This window comes from Eubalaena glacialis, chromosome 19 (genome assembly GCF_028564815.1).
Source record: "Eubalaena glacialis isolate mEubGla1 chromosome 19, mEubGla1.1.hap2.+ XY, whole genome shotgun sequence".
Classification (NCBI taxonomy): domain Eukaryota; kingdom Metazoa; phylum Chordata; class Mammalia; order Artiodactyla; family Balaenidae; genus Eubalaena; species Eubalaena glacialis.
In genome coordinates, this window is record NC_083734.1 from 52,778,719 (window position 1) to 52,797,616 (window position 18,898).

At 47.4% G+C, this 18,898-nt stretch overlaps 1 protein-coding gene across 5 annotated transcripts in view; it reads right to left on the reverse strand.

Moving 5' to 3' along the window:
* RNF213 (ring finger protein 213) overlaps positions 1-18,898 on the reverse strand; it is a 116,393-nt gene that overhangs the window by 39,087 nt on the left and 58,408 nt on the right. For all 5 annotated transcript variants that reach the window (XR_009698467.1, XM_061176251.1, XM_061176252.1 and 2 more), the window contains 14 exons: positions 17,627-18,216; positions 16,598-16,760; positions 15,231-15,448; positions 13,824-13,964; positions 13,538-13,705; positions 11,423-12,578; positions 10,536-10,729; positions 10,166-10,318; positions 5,904-9,509; positions 4,132-4,268; positions 3,623-3,718; positions 2,612-2,730; positions 1,182-1,301; positions 528-670 (listed from right to left, as the gene is read on the reverse strand). Coding sequence is in view for 4 of the 5 variants with exons in the window: in XM_061176251.1 (XP_061032234.1) it covers positions 528-670; positions 1,182-1,301; positions 2,612-2,730; positions 3,623-3,718; positions 4,132-4,268; positions 5,904-9,509; positions 10,166-10,318; positions 10,536-10,729; positions 11,423-12,578; positions 13,538-13,705; positions 13,824-13,964; positions 15,231-15,448; positions 16,598-16,760; positions 17,627-18,216 (7,004 nt within the window). In the remaining variant the exon portion in view is untranslated. The remainder of the gene's footprint in view (positions 1-527; positions 671-1,181; positions 1,302-2,611; positions 2,731-3,622; positions 3,719-4,131; positions 4,269-5,903; positions 9,510-10,165; positions 10,319-10,535; positions 10,730-11,422; positions 12,579-13,537; positions 13,706-13,823; positions 13,965-15,230; positions 15,449-16,597; positions 16,761-17,626; positions 18,217-18,898) is intronic.

An 18,898-nucleotide genomic window follows, 5' to 3' on the forward strand; every position in this document is an offset into this window, starting at 1 on the left:
TCCATTTCTGTCACTTACAAGTCAGGAGAAGCCAGGCGACACATGGGAGACAAGGTCTAAGCGCCTGTGTGCAGGGGGCACAGTGTTCCTCCTGCCCAAGCTCCCGCCACGTGCCCTTGCCAAGTTCCCCTTAGAACCACTGTGAGGGAATTCCCTGGCGGTCCAGTGGTTAAGGCTCAGGCACTTTCACTGCTGTGGGCCTGGGTTCAATCCCTGGTCAGGGAACTAAGATCCTACAACCCACGTGGTGCAGCCAAAAAAAAAAGGAAACCACTGCAAGATGATCCCGTGTGCCTGGGGACCCCGTCAGTGGTCAAGGATCAGAGCAAAACTGACCAGGGGACACCAGGAAAAGCCAAGGTCAGATCTGGTACTGGTAATTCACCTGCACTTGCAGTGGCAGGGGGAGGAGTGCCGGGCTAAGCCCTGGACAGCTGAGTCCACTCCTCAGACCCCTGGGGACACGTCTAAGGAAGGGCAGCCCAACAGCACGGAGGCTCAGAGGACTAGCAAGAGCAAGAACTCACATCACTGCCTGGTCCAGAGGTCGGGCTGTCCATTGCCTCAGAACCTTCTGTCTCCATTTCCACCTCTGCCACTTCCCCTGATGTAGCCGTCTCAGTTTCCATCACCTCCTCACCATCGTCTCGGGCCCTGTGTTCCACCTCCACTGCAAAGAAGCAAAACAATGGAGTTACTGTTCAGAGGTGGAAGGGGAGTGCTGGCAGCAGCCTCTACATGGTGTGCTGGGGCTCTAACCACCGGGATTTCCCTGGCAGCAGCTCAGGGGAGGGTCCCCAAAGGAGAGGCCATCAGTCATGCAGATCAGCCTCTGTTCGCCCACTGGATGTGGTCCACCAGTGCAACCCGAACCTCCGTCCTGGGCTCGGATGGCTGATCCGGGAGCCAGGGCAGAAAGAACCTGACATGTTCCACAGGCACCTGCAAAGACCTATCTTTCCTGTGGAAATACTGTCTTCTCCTGGCCTTGGAAAGCAGTAGACAGTGCCCTCGATTCATCATCACTCAGCTCAGCAAACATGTCCCAAGCTCTTGCCGAGGGGCAGGTGTTGGACCCAAGGGAATGGTAGCCTAAGGTCCCATCCTCGCAGCGCGGCACACACCTCCCTGCAGCCACTCCCACCATCCTGTCTCCCCGAGGACCTTTCCTCCACACTCACACTCAGGCTGATCTTCTGGTTTAAACAGCTGGCTGATGGCCACATCTTGCAATTTAGTCACGTCCGAAACCATGACTGTGGATCTCCGAAGGTCGTCGATGTGTACAGACTGCCACAGCCCTGGGAAAACAAGCCCCAGAAGCTTCCCTGTCTCCTCTGGTTTCTTCCTGTCAGTCATAAGCAGGGATACACTACCAACCCGATGTTTCAACACACTGCTGAATGAACGATTTGTATCCTGAAGTCTAATTTCTTCAATATACACAGGAACCATATAGATGTCATGCTATAGCTGTTAGCAACTTTAGCATAAAAATCAGTTTTCAGAACTGAAATGACTACCTTGTAAAAAAGTATTTGAAGAAGGCTTGTGATTCTTTTATAAATTTGTTATTAAACTTGCTGTATCATAATTAGTAGAGGGGTGTGAGACAATGGCAAGCTTTGCCCCCCATTAACTATGAAATTATTAAAGTAAACTGTTATTTGCCTATTTCTAGAATACTAATTTTCTCATACAGGGGATTCCTTGGAGATACTTTGGGATCGGGTCCAGACCATCACGAAAAAACAAATATTACAATAAATCGAATCACACAATTTTTTTGGTTTCCCAGTGCCTATAAAAGTTACGTTTACATTATACTGTATTTTATTAAGTGTGCAATAGCATTATGTCTCAAAAAACAATGTACTTGCCTTAATTTAAAAATACTGTATTGCACACACAAAAACATAAAACAAGCAAAAAAATACTGCACTGCTAAAAAATGCTAACCCTCATTGAGCCCTCAGCTAGTCGTAGCAGTAACATCAAAGGTCACTGATCCCACGTCACCATAGAACATATGATAATGAAAATGTTTGAAATATTGCGAGAATTAACAAAATATGACACAGAGACATGAAGCGAGCAAATGCTTTCAGAAAAATGGCACCGAAAGACTTGGCACAAACCTTCAATTTGTAAAAAACGCAGTATCCGTGAAGTGTAATAAAGCAAAGTGCAATTAAACGAGGTGTGCCTGTGTAATAAATATTTGGTGGCTCATTCCTCAGGAAAAAAAGAGAGAGAGAGAGATTTAAGATAGCATTTCCCCACCCCAGAAGCAGGCATAAAGTATCCATGCATTCATAACACTGTTAGCTGGAACTATCTCTCTGCATTATCCATACAGTAAAAGGTGAGGAACCAGAGATTAATCAAGTGTTTATCGACAAGTGATGAAAGAAGTGCTATATGTTGGAACAGCCAGTCCAAAGATAAGTGTTTTTTGCATTAATCAGCAGTAAGAAATCTAAATTGCATCTGAAAAAAATATTGAGATTAATATTAATGTTCCAATGTCAGACTTTGTACATCATAGGACCAAATTGGAAATAACTTAAACATCATTAAACAAACATATTCACTAATATTTTGGTCCTACCTCCATGGAATCCTACATAGGATGTTCCACTTCCCATCCGGGACAGTTTTGTGATGAAATACACTAAGACATAGTCCTTATTTCCTTGTATCTTGTTGATTTCATTTATAGCAGAATACCTATTTTAAAAACAAACAAGCAAAGACAAAATAAATCAAAACAAAAACCAAGAAAATAAACAGAACGGATGTTGTAAAATGGCCGAAGGGTGTCCTCGGAGCGGTCAAGTTCCATCTCACATTTTTTTAGCTTTAAATAGATTTCATACCCTCAAGCTTGTGATCCTCTCTTACAAGAGAATGGGAGCAAGACCTCTCTAAGTAGGCTCATCTCTTTCCCCCATTCTTGCATCCCTCTGCTTTGAAATGGCTTTTTTTTTTTTATTGGTCAGGAACCCCATCTTACAATCCTTGATGGGCTTGCTCTGATGTACTAAGGTAAGGCTGGTGGACCTTTCCATTTCAAGAAACAAAGTTCTGTGAACAGACAACCAATGGCCAAAGACAACCAAGATATGAAATATGGTTTCCAATGCTTTAGAAGGTCCAGAAATTACTTTTACTTTAACATCAAGTAATAAGGGAACGTAGTTAATTCTAAAAGTATCAAATTTCCTCTACAAACAATATAAAGCTGCCCAACAAATACAACTGAAAGCATTTAAATACCATTATGGCCCTTAAACTTGCAATAAATTCATATCATGTAATTTAAAATGAATAATGACCAAATTATGTCTGCTAACATATGTTCCAAGGATACTCTTTTATATCCTGCTAATATTCTGTTATTTACACTTCTTGCATTTGGCTATTTTTGTGTTGTTATGAGCCTTTTCTCTCTTTGTTTCTCTAGTCCACATTTAGAGGAATAAAAAGGGAGAATAATTTTTATTCTTATTTTTATGTTTATTCTGATACTATACAGTTTTCAGGGAAGAAATTCTTTAGGAGCTCCTGAATAAATTTGGAGTTTCCTACGTAGTTTCTGAGAAAAATAACAAAAACATACTTTGCTGAAGCGATGAGCTGAGCACTGTGAATTCCATCTTCAAAATTTGTTTGAATAATGAGGATTTTATAACTGGCTTTGTGAGCTAAGCAGTTTCTGAAAGAAAAAGGAAATTATCCAAGTGAGTTTTCTGTCCTAAAAATTGATGATAATATTCTCCAAAGTGATGGGAAATAGAAGGGGTATATAGAAAAACTATTCAGGTGGGATTTTCCTCTGCAAGTAAGGTGAGTAGACAATCCAGTGGAGAAAGAAAAAAGCCCCAATAAATGCCTCCCAATGAGGCATAAGGATGTTGGATTCAGAGAGGGCTGTTTTCGCAGAGGATAACAGAGATGAGAAGGACACCTGGAGAATTTAACGACATCCTTTTCAGAGTCACATGTCCTCTAGGTTCACTAACCAAAACTGGTGAGAACACCAGTGGTTACCATAGCCATACATATGAAATACAAAGTGATGGATCCTGAGGAGGGAGAGGAACGGGAGGGGAAGGCAGGGACCCTCACCGAACTTCCCTGAGGAAGGAGTACTCGGTGTCAAACTGCTGCAGTGACAGGATGGTGAGTTTCAGAGCCCTGTCCTTTACTTCTGATTCTAAAAGTTCACAGTCATGACTGGTTAGCAGTCTGGAGAACGTTGTGATCTGCAAAGGCAGGAAATGCAAATAATTCGCTGGAATGCAAGAAAGGGTTGCACGTCCGCTAGGTTTAGATCCCAGAAACATGAGGATGTTCAGCAAATATCTTCTATGGGCTCCTCATTGTGCAGGTGGTACACAGAGAGAAAAGAATACAAACCCAGTGGAGTTTTCCAAAGCGAGGCAGTGCTGAGGTAAACAGAACCTACAGGATCAAACGTATTGGAAAGAAGAGTCACCCTGTCCCTAAGATGCCTTCCAAGTCTTCTTCCTAGACTCCAGTGTCTTCCTACTTTGGATCCTACTGACAGTTCTGATGATACCTTAGGGCTCAGAACAAATGCCATTTCTCCTTTGCAATCTTACTTCATACTTTCAGATGGAGTTGGCCATTCATGTCCCTTTCTTCCCACAGCTGTTAGCAATTCTCCCCTGCCACTGGATCACACCGCACAGTGCAATATATACACTCCTTAAGGGCATGCTGATATCCTAGGTCCTGAATTATTATCTCCAGGCTGGCCTTACCACTGAGCTTCCTATTTCTATATCCAACTGCATGATAGTCTACCTAGATGTTACAGGAACATCAAAGCCCATCCCAAATGGAATTCACCACTGCCTCTGCCAAACTTGTTGCTCATACCTAGATTGTGATTAACCAAACTTTTGGTCATCCAAGGAAGAATCCAGGGAGTAATGTCTAGCCTCCTCCATCTCCCAGAGCCCCTATATGGAATCAATCATTACCTCTGCCAATCTGCATCCTTACTATGTCTCAATTCCACCCATCCATCCTCTACTTTGACTGAACTGGTACTGCAGCCTCCCTACTGGTCTATCTTTTCTGTGAGTCTTTTATCAGACTTTTTCCTCCCTCTCTCAGGCAGTGGGACACACCTCCACACACATTTCTCCATCACTCCCCTCTATACAAGAAAGAAAAAGCTCCTTGGTGCCACTGACAAGACCCTCCATGAAGTCTCTCCGGCTATATCCCATCCCCATCTCTCAGCACTCGCAGCCTTGAACTTTAAGCTTCATCAGCCTTTAACTCCTGGTTTCCTGCACAGACTGTGTTGTTTTAAACCTTGACATCCTTGCTCAAATAAGGTCCTCTGCCTATAATACCTTCCCAACCATACTTTACAATTAGCTTGACGGTCATCTCTTAAAGATGGGTTCATGCGACCTCATATCCTGATCTGTGTTGCTCCTCTTTGCCTCTGTGGATAGCACTATCATAGGATGTCAACAGTACCCGTTCATGAGTGTCTTTCCACCTTACACTGTATGTAGACCAAGGACAAGCCCTGTGTTAATTCATCTTTATATCCCCAGAGTACTCGAATGTGGCACCTCATTTGTTGAAGTCCAGAGTACTCGAATGTGGCACCTCATTTGTTGAAGTGAACACTGTGCACAGCACTGCACAAAAATGGGCACTCAAAACTTGGTTAAACTAACATGTATAAATATACAGGTCTCCTTGCACTTGCCATGGAGAGGAACCAAAAGTCTCTACACATTCATTTACGGTTCCTATACACTGACTTGCAAAGAATCTTGAATTCTTGATGCTACCGAGTCAAGGACCCTGAGGTAAAAGAGAAATAGGGTAAAATACAGAAAGATAATCACCTCTGTGAAGACGGCGCGGCGCTCCGAATCCATCGTGCAAAGGTGAGCCTGGAAGAAGTCTGCAAAGGAGTTATGCTGCTGCCTGTAATAGTATACTTGCGACAGGGACTGTGCGGTGAACAGGCCTAGTGAGGAAGCGTTCAGCCGAACCACAGCATCAGGTGTGGCACAATCCAGCAGCACCAATTTGGCCTGCTCAGATACCTTCTGGTAAAGCTCATCAGTCAAGACCTTGTGCCCTAGCCGCTCTATGACCTGGAGCACCACAGAGGCACACGTGTCTGAGTGGTAGCCCATGAAGACATCAGAAGGGCTGTATTTGGGTCTGGCTAGAAACTGCTCTGCTTTCACATCTATGAACTTCTCCACCCAGACCTTGAGCTCTTCCACGATATTCTTCTGCCATTTCTCCAAAACAGTGTTGATGTCCAGATAGTGCTTCTCCAGCCGGTTAATGAGGGGGATGGGAAAATGTTTGTAGACGACATCTTTCTCCTCAATGACAATCAAGCGGAAGTCTGGGTGAACCCGACATTTGACCCGATGGGTCCCCAGACCGAGGTCCACGTACTTCTGGCCGCCGAGGTAGACGTAGTACTGATTGAGCGCATCATAGAGGCTCTCGTAGAGGTTCTGTAGATTGAGCAGCACCACCATCTTGCCGGTTTCCATGCATATCTTCACTCGGTTGATATTTCTGCAGATCTGGGTGTACTCTTGGTCCTTGGGAAAACTGGATCCAAAAATAATCTCTGGCTGGTCTGCACTGAAGAACGCCTGCTGCAGGATCTGCAGGGCCACATAGTTTCTGGTCAGCACGAGCAGGTAGCGGGATTCGGAGTCGTCCAGCTCTCTGCCGGACGCCTTCTGAAGATCACCGTATATGTTCTGCTGGATCAAATGCATGGTGCTGACTTCTTCTGTGCACTTTGCCTCGGGTAAATTGGATGAAAAAATATCCAGGGCATGGATGTCATCTTTGCCACTGAAGTTCCGAAGGACAGCTTGTGCAATGTCTTGAGGGGAAGGCTCTTTATTAGAGGCTTTTGCCGCGGCAAACACCATTTTGATGAGGCTGTAGTAGTCACGAAGCCCAAAGAACTCCTTGTCCTGCCTCTTACATACCGTTTCATAGGCTTTGGCAAAGGATGCAAAGTATCCTCGGATTCTTTCTTGGACGAGGGGCTCTGAAGAGCAAATTCCCCTGGCGCTCTCAATGAGCTCTCTCTTGTTGGGGCTGCCACGTGACACAAAAATACCCCGGTTCATCTTGGCGGGGTCCAGGGCCCAGTTGGAAATGCCTATGAAGCCAACTTTTTTGTGGGGGGCGGGATCGTCTTCAATGCATCCATCTTCCAGCAGTGGGTGCAGAGCCTTCAGGGGCATTTTGGGTGAGTCTTCTGCCAGTCCAACCTCATCTAACACCACCACGGAGACGTACTGCTCCAGGTCCTTCCCCTGCTGGAAGCGGGCACACTGCTTGAAGGTGCCTATAATGCCCTGTGGGGTGGAATGAGGGCTACACTGGAACGACACCAGATGGACCTGCCTCAGGCTCCGGAATAGGTCCGAGTGCGCAGCCTGGCCTTGCATGGCATCTGCCACGATGGTCTTGGCGAGAGATTTGGAGCTGCCGGGCTTGCCCACCAGGAAGAGAGGAATCTTGAGCTCGATGCAGATAACCATCATGAAGACATTCTCCTTCAAAGCCAAGTTCTTAGCGATGGTTTTCCTCAGAGATACGTCATTCAGAAAAAGATCCTGGGTTCGTGTTATCTCATGCAGGATGATCTTGCTATCATTATATGGTTCTGGAAAGAACCTGCAAATGGCTTTCCGATAAGATTCCTTCTTCTCTAAAGAGGCGTGGTAACATACCCCGATGGCCAGCACCAAGGACCAGAGGACGGGATCTCTCTCAAAGTCATTTTGGATGACACCAGACTCGCAGGCAAGGGAATCCAGCTTAGACAAGAGCATCTCACTGTGGTCGTAAAACCATTTGAAAACTTTCACACAGCGTTCCACATCCCTGAGGCTGACAAAACTGCACTCATTTTGTCTTTTCCTCATGAAACCCTGAGAGGCAGAAAGCACTTCGGTGATCACACGAGTCTCGCTCTGCACCATCACGATGGAGTTCACCAGTCTCTGGACAATCTGCTGGATGTAAAGCTTTTCTGCAGAGTCATTCAATTGTCCGAAGTCCCACACCAGGGGGATCAGGCTCGGCGGCAGCGCGTGAACGCGGTACACCAGCTGCCTCAGGGGGATGGAACCAAGCCTCTCCGCCGTCTCTTCTGCACTAACCCTGTATCCCAATCCAGCTGACTCCAGACGGCAGATCATCTCTTGGGTGTGCTTCCGGTAAGGGTTGCAGGCTGCTATGATATGCAAGCCAGAATCCTTAACCAGGGGCTTGCCACCCACTGTGCGGTCACACAGGACCTCTTTGATGCAGCTTATGGCCTCCGTGGTGTTGGCTTCATCAAAGAACAAGATGGTGTCTAACTGAAATTGGTCCTTATTGAAGCAGGCGAGCGCTTCGGCCTCCCTGACCTTGGAATAGATCATGTTGGCAGCTGTTCCTCCGTGAACCTTGACCAACTTCATGGTGTCAGTGTCAGCACCCCCACGCCGCAGGTCACTGAGGAATTTAATGAGTCTTGTTTTCCCACAGCCAGTTTCTCCCATGATGATGACAGGGATGCCACACCGGAAACGCATCTCAATGGCAAGGATCTTAAGCATATTGTCCGTTGTAAGCTCGTATGTTTCATCAGGGTCGATGGGCCACTGGATCCCCAATGCCAGGCACAGCTTTTCAAGTTTCTCATGTCTGGGCAGCTGGTCAAAGTCCACATTGAAGGGCACCCTCTGAAGCAACAGGCCCTCATACAGTTGCACTGTCATAACATCCTTCTTGATTACTTCCCCACTCAAGCGGTCAATGGCGTCAACACCGCCGTTCTGATTGGGCTGGAAATGGAAGCCTATGAACGTCATGGATGTGTGGTCACTGTTGAAGAACACGTACGGGTGGGGCTCTGACTCCCACCTCTTCCGGAGAGAGAAAGGGGCAAGATCTTTTTCCTGGACCCCGTCCATGGTGACCGTGTACTTCCCTGGGCTTTGGTCGGATGTGTGAAGTGTAGGTGTGGCGAAATCTCGTGCCATGAAGATCATGAAGGTGACCACAAAGTTCTTGAAGCCCACCAGAGTGTCTCCAACAAAGCTGGGATCGCAGAAGAGAGAAGCCTCACAATCTCGGAGCTGGTAGTTCAAGAACCGAGCAAAGTTCCAAAGCTCTGACCAGGATGGGTTTATCACCCCACAGTAAATCAGGAGATGTTGGATGCATTCACCGGGGTTGCCCTCAACAGAGCCTTTTCGGTACTGAAATGTGTCTAGGTTTTCTTTCTGATGGAACCGCCTTAGATATTGGTAAGGTCTCTGGAGTGTTTCACTGCAGAACGCTCTCTGATCCATTCCTGGCTCTTCATAGCTCCACTGAGGATCCAGCTCCATGTTGATCACTTCTTTGGGAGGCCTGCACGTGACTTTGGGGAAGATGTCTAGAAAATTGAACTGGGGGACAAGTGTACTCTGGAAAGGGGAGACACAAATGAAATGAGTTATGGCTGAATTTCCTAAAAAATGTTTTTGTGTTTTAATCCTCCACATGGTCTAGACTGCAGGGACCTTTATGAAAAATCACTTTCCATGAAGGGACTTCTGTAGATTCCTCTTTGCATGGGGTGTTACCTTTTGCACATTCAGGCATCGTATGAGCTGTACTGTCGATCACAAAGCCCTTTTCTACCCAACCTCTTGGAACTAAATCTCTCCATCAAGTACATACGTGTGTCTCTCTGTGTGTGTGTGTGTGTGTGTGTGTGTGTGTGTGTGTCCGCATAAAACTCCCTTTTGTTAAGAAACTGATATGATGAAAGTCTCCTTTCCCTGTCAGCTACCATTAAGAAAGATGGTGCTCCTCCTAGCGAATGAGTTTTCTGCATTCCGAGCACCACTGGCATTTAACCCAGACATATAGCATCCATCCCGATGAGAACAAAACAAATCTAAGATACTGCTAACTAATAAAAGAATCTTTTTATTCCAGGCATTATTTTAAAATAAGTTTAAAGATTTGTCTTTACTAACATTGCACTCAGCTACTTTGCTAAGGCAAAAGTGGGGAATCACAAAAACGTATCAAAGCCCCCACCCCAACGGTAACATGAAAGTGCCCTGATACACACCAGCTTCAAAGGCCTCCGTGGCAGCGAATTCCCTTCCAGGATTTCAACGATATATAAGTGGCATGGGTTCCGAAGCCACATCTTCCCATTTACATCCATTAAGTACTGGAGAATGAGGAGTTTGAAAAGAAACACCCAAATTCCAGTCTGCACCTAAAGACAGAATGACGTGGGTCTGTAAATACTTACATAAAAGACACCAACCCTCCCAACCCTAAGGACCCTCTTATTCAGCTCTTTGATATGATGATAGTGAGTATCAATACATGTACAAAGAAGCAAGTCTTTATACTGGGGAAGGGGTAGGGCAGGATGTGGGAGCTGTGTCTTTCCCAGCACGGCCACTCAGCTAGAACCTGAGGGCACTTACTGAAGAGGTCACGTCAAAGTGGAATACAATGGGTCTCCTCCGATACCGGACGTCCAGGAAAGGCAGGAGGGAGCCCAGGACTTCATTCTCATCCACCTGAGGGTTGATCAATCGAATAATTTTTAGAGGCACTTTTTCTCCATTAAACTTCATTTTCAGTTGGCCGTGCAACCTCTTCACAAAGAGAGACCTTCCTGTGACGTGAACATACAAAAATTAGGTGCCAGGGCTGCGGATCAAGAGTGAGAATGTCCAGAAAGAGTCACTACAAATTGTTTCTCTTTGTACAAAATTCAAAACTGATGCAACCTAACATCGGGTTAAAGGACGCACGTTCGAACCCTCAGATTTCCTTGCTGTTACCCACCCACCATCCTTGCTGCTTCCCGGGACTAAGGATGGCAGTCTGAGCGTAAGGACAGAAACAGCAGAGGTCGCTCCCGGGGGCGGGGAGCAAGTTTCACTGGAAAGAAGGTAGTACCGTTAAAGGGATACAGTCAACAGAATGGAAATCATGATCCTGACTGAAGGCAGAGGCATCCGTTTCTTCTCAAGACGGAGTAATTGTACCTCAGCCTGCTCAGGACCCACATCAACCCCAAAGTAGCCAATGGACTTAAAAAATAAAAATAAAAAAAAAAAAAGAGGAAACTGCAGAGATGCTAGTTTAAAGGAGGAAGATGGCTCAGCCAAGCTGGAAACCACGTGAGAAACGGTGTCCCGCTCCAGTACGGGTCCCGATTTACAACTTCAGGTGAGTCAATCCTCTGGAGACTCAGTTTCCCCACCTGCAAAAGGGCTCATCTGAGCTCACCCCCCCACCCCATTGGACAGGGAAGGGCCATCAGGTGGTCCCTGGGACTCAGGGACCCAGCAGCCATCATTACCGACACCCGCTCTCTGCGAGGCCACGATCCCAACACACATGTGGTCCCGGAACGCGGCAGCGGCTGACGGGGTCTGTTCCGGGACCCGGAAGTGGTGAGCCAGGTAGGCCTGGATGTCCTTGAGGGGCGCCTGGGGGGTGACAAGAACCTTGTGCTGGCTGAAGGCCGAGGGGAGGTAGCAGTGCTCCCGCTCACAGTCACACACCATCACGAGCCGGTAGTGCTCCTGGTGGCGCCGCATGCACAGGCTCAGGAAGAGCTCCTCCGCCCGGCAGGCCACCTCGTAGCTCAGCTGGTCTGCGTACAGTAGGCTGTAGACCCTGAGTCCCTGGGAGCCCGGGGTCAGGCAGCGATGCAGGAGTAGCGCCACCTCCTCGAATGTGGTCTCTGGGGTGCAGAGCAGCACCTCGTCGTAGGTGGGCAGGGGCTGGTTCGGGGCCTGCATGTAGATGGCCAGGGCGGCTGGCAGCACCTCAGAGTGGCCACAGACGATGAGATTCGGCTGGCCGTCCTGCAGGCCTCTGGGGAGCTCCCGCTGCACAGGGGGCCCAGCCATCCTCGCCAGGCGAGCCAGACAGTGGCCAAGGGCCTCCAGGTCCAGGCAGTGAGGCAGGAAGACACTCATGCACGTCATCGACTGCTTCATGATGACCCTCAGCTTGTCCACCAGTCTGGGCTCAGAGAAGAGCAACAGTGGCAATCCTTCAACCACTGTACTCTCCTGGTGTGTGGCGGCCCTGCCATCGGGCCCCCGGCAGGCCTCCGAGACGTCCCTTGGGGTGCAGTTGCCTTTGATGAAGGAGAGCATGGTGAGGGCGGCACTGCTGGGCACCTGCTTCCCGAGCTCCGAGCCCAGGTAAACCAGCTGCTCGGCAGTATAGTAGTTGAGGTAAAAGTGCTCAGCTCGCTTCTCTGCCACGAATCTCTCCCAGCGGTCCAGGAAGTCCTCCATCTGCCGGCAGAGGGTCTCGAGCAGCTCAGCGACTGGCCCGCTCTCCACGAGCTGGCTCACGAGCTCCAGACCGAAGTCCATCTGGATGGAGGCACCCTTCTGGGGGGAGCAGTACACCTTGGCCATCCAGGCCCTGAACAGCATATTTCCAGCAGAGTAAAGGTTTATAAAGGACTGGACAAGCCGCTGCACGTTGCAAAACACCTGTTGCAAATGGAAGCAGGAGGCAGACGTCACAGAGCTGACCCCAGAGAGAAGGACACATCAGTCTAGAATAACACAAACAGACTGATAATTTGAAGGGCTGGGGTTCGTGTTTCTCCATGGTTCACTGTGTGATATCGAGCACGAGATTGATCACAGAAGGCCTTCCTTCCTCATTTCCACAGTCTCTTCTTTAGGAAGCAATACGTTGTAAAGATAAAGGAAACCATTTATAAAATACAAATGAACTTTAAGGAAAAAACTCATAATCAAAAGGAGAGACCATTACATAAACTGATATGCCTTTATCATTATGATTACTTCGGATTTTGATGAAGGATGTCCATTTACATCTTTAAGTATTTTGGGATGCTTGCTGATTTACAGAGTAAATCAACATCTCTTTGGGTTATGAATTCCGAATACATGCATTCTGCAGACCCACTGGCTCCACTCTCCATGGGTTTAAGAGCAGAGTGATTCCTATGAATTAAATACAAACTCAAGGCTTCCCTGGTGGCGCAGTGGTTAAGAATCCGCCTGCCAATGCAGGGGACACGGGTTCGAGCCCTGGTCCGGGAAGATCCCACATGCCGCGGAGCAACTAAGCCCGTGTGCAGTAACTACTGAGCCTGCGCCCTAGAGCCTGTGAGCCACAACTACTGAAGCCCCGTGTGCCTAGAGCCCGTGCTCCGCAACAAGAGAAGCCACCGCAATGAGAAGCCCGCGCACCTCAATGAAGAGTAGCCCCCGCTCACCGCAACTAGAGAAAGCCTGCGCGCAGCAACGAAGACCCAACACAGCCAAAAATAAATAAATAAAATAAATAAATTTTAAAAATAAATAAATAAATACAAACTCAAACTCTTCTGACTTTCCCAGGCACCTCAGCAGTGAGAGTCCTCAGCCTAAACACATGGGAATAGGACACCTGCTCCAGCATAGATACAAATCCTCACCTCAGAAAATACCTCCACGACTTCAGCATTGCTGTGATCTTTCTTGCCAGACATCAGCATCAATTTGTTCAAAAGCTCCTTCAGCTCTTCTAAAGAGTAGTCTCGCACCTCCTCGTGGCCTCCGTGGCCCTCAGGAAGGTTTAAGTGTAGAACTGTGTCTGGGGAAATCTGTGGAACAGTACACAATCAGAGGTCATTTTTGAGAGGCAGAGACCACCCCCCCCCGCCCCTGAGGACAGCAACCTGTAAGAGCCACCTGCAGCTGTGCCTGGGATGTGGGGCTCACCTTCTGCCCATCCGTGGGAGCCTTGATCACATAGATGCCTCTGCTGTTGATTGCTGTCGCCAGGGACAGGGATGACAGCTCCACAGACCCGTGACTCTCCTTCACTGTCTTCAGCCACTCCAGGTTCCGGGCAGAGTCACACTGTTGGGACAGAAGGAGAGAAAATGGGCCGCAGCTTACAAGTGATCTTCTTCCTGCCACTCCCTCCACCTCTGCCTTCCAAGGGCAAACTCCTCCTCCCCTTCTCTGGCTCAGCGTGCCATCACCCACAGGGGAGGCCTCCCTCATCCGCTGCCCACCACTGCCACGGGCTTTGGCTCTCCCTCTTGGGACACTTGTCAGGAGGTGCTGCTGCAATGGGCTGCTCCCCTGTGTTCTCACCCGGTGCCCTGGATACATGGATGGGGAGGGACAGGCATGAACCCAGCTCTCTGTGAGAAGGCAGCATTGTGCCGGGCCCCCAGCTGGGGATGATGCTGGCTATAACAAGGCTGTGAGCTCTGCTGCTCCTTCCATTCCTCTTTTGCTCCCCCATCCCTCGTGGGGCTCCAACCATCCTGTTACACAAGCTATGTATTGGGTTGGCCAAAAAGTTCGTTCGGGTTTTTCCAAACACCTTACAGAAAAACCTGAACGAACTTTTTGGCCAACCCAATACTACGGGCCTGCTTGGGCCCTGTGCAGATGGTTTACTTACAGGGAAATGTTTATTTTTTCTGATTAAAAATGAATCTGTACCAATTGTGGAAAGTATGGAAAATACCAAAAAGTATAGAGAATTAAGTAACAATTACCACCATTCAGAGAAAGCCACTGGTAACATTTTAACATATTTCCTTTCAGTCTTTTTTCCCCATTCTTTTCGCATAGTAGAAATCACTCTAATTTACATGCAGTTTTGTATCCAATTTTCTAACATAATAAGACAAAGAAAGCATTCTCATATAGGAAGAAACTGTTTTTAAACATCCTTTTAAATGACTGCATTAAAAACCTGCCATATGGGCTTCCCTGGTGGCGCAGTGGTTGAGAATCCGCCTGCCAATGCAGCGGTAAACGGGTTCGAGCCCTGGTCTGGGAAGATCCCACATGCCGCGGAGCAACTGGACCCGTGAGCCACAACTACTGAGCCTGCGCGTCTGGAACCTGTGCTCCGCAACAAGAGAGGCCGCGACAGTGAGAGGCCCGCGCACCGCGATGAAGAATGGCCCCCGCTTGCCGCAACTAGAGAAAGCCCTTGCACAGAAATGAAGACCCAACACAGCCAAAAATAAATAAATAAAATTTAAAAAAAAAAAAAAAAAAACCTGCCATGTGAGAGTGCAATAGTTGGCAGTCATGCCCCTAGTGTTTCTAAGCGATGCTTTATTAAACTTAATCTATTTTAGAGCCAGAAATAAGACTCACCAGTTTTTGGGGCAGGTGGTGGTCATTATCCAGAGCCTTCCACAGCTCTTTCAGGTGTTGCATGAATTCATCGAAACCCGCACTCGTGTCCAGCTCATACAGCAGGGGTGCAAAGCCCTGCACAGCATCGTGGAAGCAAGCCACCCGATCCACGTCGATGTCATTCTCCCCCGCAGAGATGGAGGCCAAGTCCACGAACACCTTCAGCTCCGTGATGCCTGGGGAGGGAGAGGCAGGTGAGTGCAGGGCTACCCCGTGATGACATGAGCCTCAAATCCGGGACAATGGTCCTTACTGAAGCTATAAATGGATATTCAGTGGATTTTTAGGGTTTTTATCCACTTTTTGCTTTCGATAAGAACCTGGGGCATTTTTTTTTTTTTTTTTTTTTTGCCATTTATGTTGATACTGCTGACCAATACCTGACCTTACTGAACAGCATCAATGTCCAGGCATTGCATGGGGCTTCTGTGTATCTTACTTCATGTAATCACACAATATTGCCGTTTCGTTACGAAAAAAACCGTAACATGTTGACAGTTATCTATAAAAAATGGCTGCTCACTAATCGAAATCTGTGCATCACTGTGGCCCGAGGAGCCCATAGCTGAAAGCAGCGAGTCTGTGATGCGATGAGCAGGCGGCCCCTCCCCTGTCCCTGTACACCAGGGCTGTCCACCTTCCCTCTTCCCTGGCTCCATCTCCCCTCCATGAATTAATTCTGCCAAAATCACCAAAGCCACAGAGTTAAAAAGACTGCCAAGCCCTTGCACAACAACAGGTAGATGTGATTAAGCCAAGACAAGCTCGCCTTGGCTTCTAGTAAAAATCAACCGGAGGAAAAAGCTAAAGGGACACAGTTTTAAAGAAAATGATCCCTTGCTGTTCACAGCAAGCATCCAGAGTGAGAGGGAAAAAAAGGAGCCAAGGAAATAGTTTTTACACCAGAAAATGAGCTATACTGTCCGGATATAAATGCTACCTACTATCAACGAGGCACACCCTGCACATTTACCAAAGAATACAGATGAAAACTTGCTAAGAGACGAGACTTAATTATTACAATCACTAAGATGAAAGGAGAATTATAGGGCGTGATAGTGGGGCTAATTATTGTTACAATGGCAATCATATTACAAGATATAAATGTATCAAATCAATGTGCCATACACCCTAACTTTACACAATGCTACATGGCAAATATATTTCAATTAAAATGTTTTAATTAAAAAAATGCAGGTGGCATCTCATGGTCCTTTACTCAGAACCTGATCAAGGGGAGGGGCTGCCCATAAGTTTAGGAAGACCACCCTATGAACCATCTAAATATGCTCCAGACTTCCGGCCACCACATTGATGGACTGTACCTCCGAGAGCCTCCCGGACCCAGATGATGAACTCCTTCCTCCGGGACAGCTCCTTCAGACACTGACACCGGGTCTCACTGACGTCCTGCAGCAGCTTTCTGGCACGGATAAGCTGCTGGTTGATCCGGTCCAGTTTTTCGTGGCGAAAGTTGTCCAAGACAGTCTAAGAAAGTCATCAAAGAAAGTTGTCAAAGAGAGTATGCAAGAGAAGGTTGTATGTGCGCTGGAGCTGGCTCCTGGATCCCCCAAAACAACAATGTTGACCATCCCAACAGTCCTTCCCACCAAACTTCCGGGATTGGCAGGTGCCTGAAGCTCTTATCCCAGATTGGACACTGTAGCCGCTCTTGCTGTCCCCCCTCGATCCATAGTAACTACAGTTCCTCTGCACCTGGCATTCTGCTAAGCAAACCTACACAAGAACCCTGCCAGGTGCACCTTGTAATTTTTTCTATTTTCTAGGTAAAGAAAAGAAGGACCAGGACAGTGACCTACTCAAGAACACGCTGCTGGGCTTCAAGCTTACATGTGCCAAATTCCAAATTTTGTGCTAAATTTTAGTCCTCATCATACCTGTCTACACGATAATATAGGTCACCATATACCTTATAAACGCTCACCTAAAAAATCAGAAAGCAAAAGACTCACTTCTTAACTGTAACAGGTAACTTACCATGTGCCGCTCCCAGCTAAGCACTAGATGTGGAGAGCTGACAGAACAAATGGCTTTTTGGCTCTAGAACCTAAAGAGCTCAGGTGACTCTTTACAAATATCAGATGACTAAAAGAGGATCATTGCCTTTTCCTAAATTCATGCTCCTCCTGCCGATCCAAGGAAACCCTCACTAGCCAAAACAGTCACACTATTGGTAAACAAAGGTAAAAACGAAGCCCTTGGCATATTCAGGCATCGAATAAAATACAAATAACATTGAAGGAAGCTGCGACATCATCTTGCCCAGTTTTTAAGAGCTTGAGAGCGGCACCCCCGCCACCCCCACCCCCAGTAGTCCCCAGTAAATAACTTACAAAGCTTAGTAAGGTGTGGAGAACACCAAAGTCGCCGGTCAGGGCCAAATTCTCTTTGACCTTCAAGATGACCTTGGCTGAGTCGACAGCCTGATGCAGGTGATGGTATTCCTCGATCTGCCGGACTCGCTCCTTGATCCAATCTTTTTGGTCACTGGGGTACAGAGCACACATGGTCTGGAGGTCTTTAGTTAGGTCGCTGTATTTATTCACAAAGTCTTTGAAGATGTCATCGATTTCCCCAAAGGTGACCTCCCCTGACTTCAGATCCTGATACAGTTGCGTAAACCTTTTGAAACAAGGACCATATAAATATCGATACATCTCTTCAGGGTGAAATATTTTCCTTTCCAACTCCTCCTCTGGCTCACTCAGCTCCTGGGCGGCTTCTGTCCAGAAGCTCTGGAAGATGTGGCTGTCCTTTAGCAAGTCTGCATTTCTGGCCATTTCTTGGACTTCAGGGCTCAGGTTGTAATGTGTTGTCCACGTCGAGTTGAGGGAGGTGGCTGACAAGCTCACCGTCACGACTTGGTTTAATCTTTTCCCGCTGAGGTCTTCCGAATGTCTTTCAGCAATCTCTCCAAAATCCACTTTTGAAACCATAAGAGAATGTCAGAAGCCAAACCTCTAGTCATGATATCATTTCATTTTACTTTCCCAGTTTGTACTCCCCTCGCTGCTCTTAAGGAAATGCAAGTGAACACACTTGCTGGCATTGTTCTCAATAAGAATCCCTAAGTCTCCACCCTCACCTTGCTCGTCAATTTTCATGACAAAGAAAGCTTTGCAATTTCTGGGAGAAGATGACAGTCTGACATCTGCACATGCTTCCACTCCCTCCCCACATTCTGTTCCAATGATAGAAAAGAGATTGTTTTTCAAAAGCCATAAAGCAACAGGGCTGGGAAGGATAGAAAAGGAGAGCACAGCAACAAAATTTGGGAACTTGAAAAGCAGATGTGCTAGGGGGTAAATGACGTCTTAAGCCTCAGACCGTGGGGTCCTAGCCCATGGTGGGGAAACCTGAGTCTGCCAGGTGTCTGGTGTCACAGACTTCCCCCGATGCACAGACACTGGCTGCACAGGTAACTGGAATTTGGGAGGTGGTGATAAAATAAGGAGGACTGGGCTGAAAGTCTGCTTAAGTCATCCAATAGCCTCATTTTCATCCCCACCCATTCCATACGGCAGGTTGATGGCACCTCGTCCACCATGGCAAGCAATGGGTGGTTTATATTTTAGAGAGGGTAACACAGAGGGCTCTCTGGATTG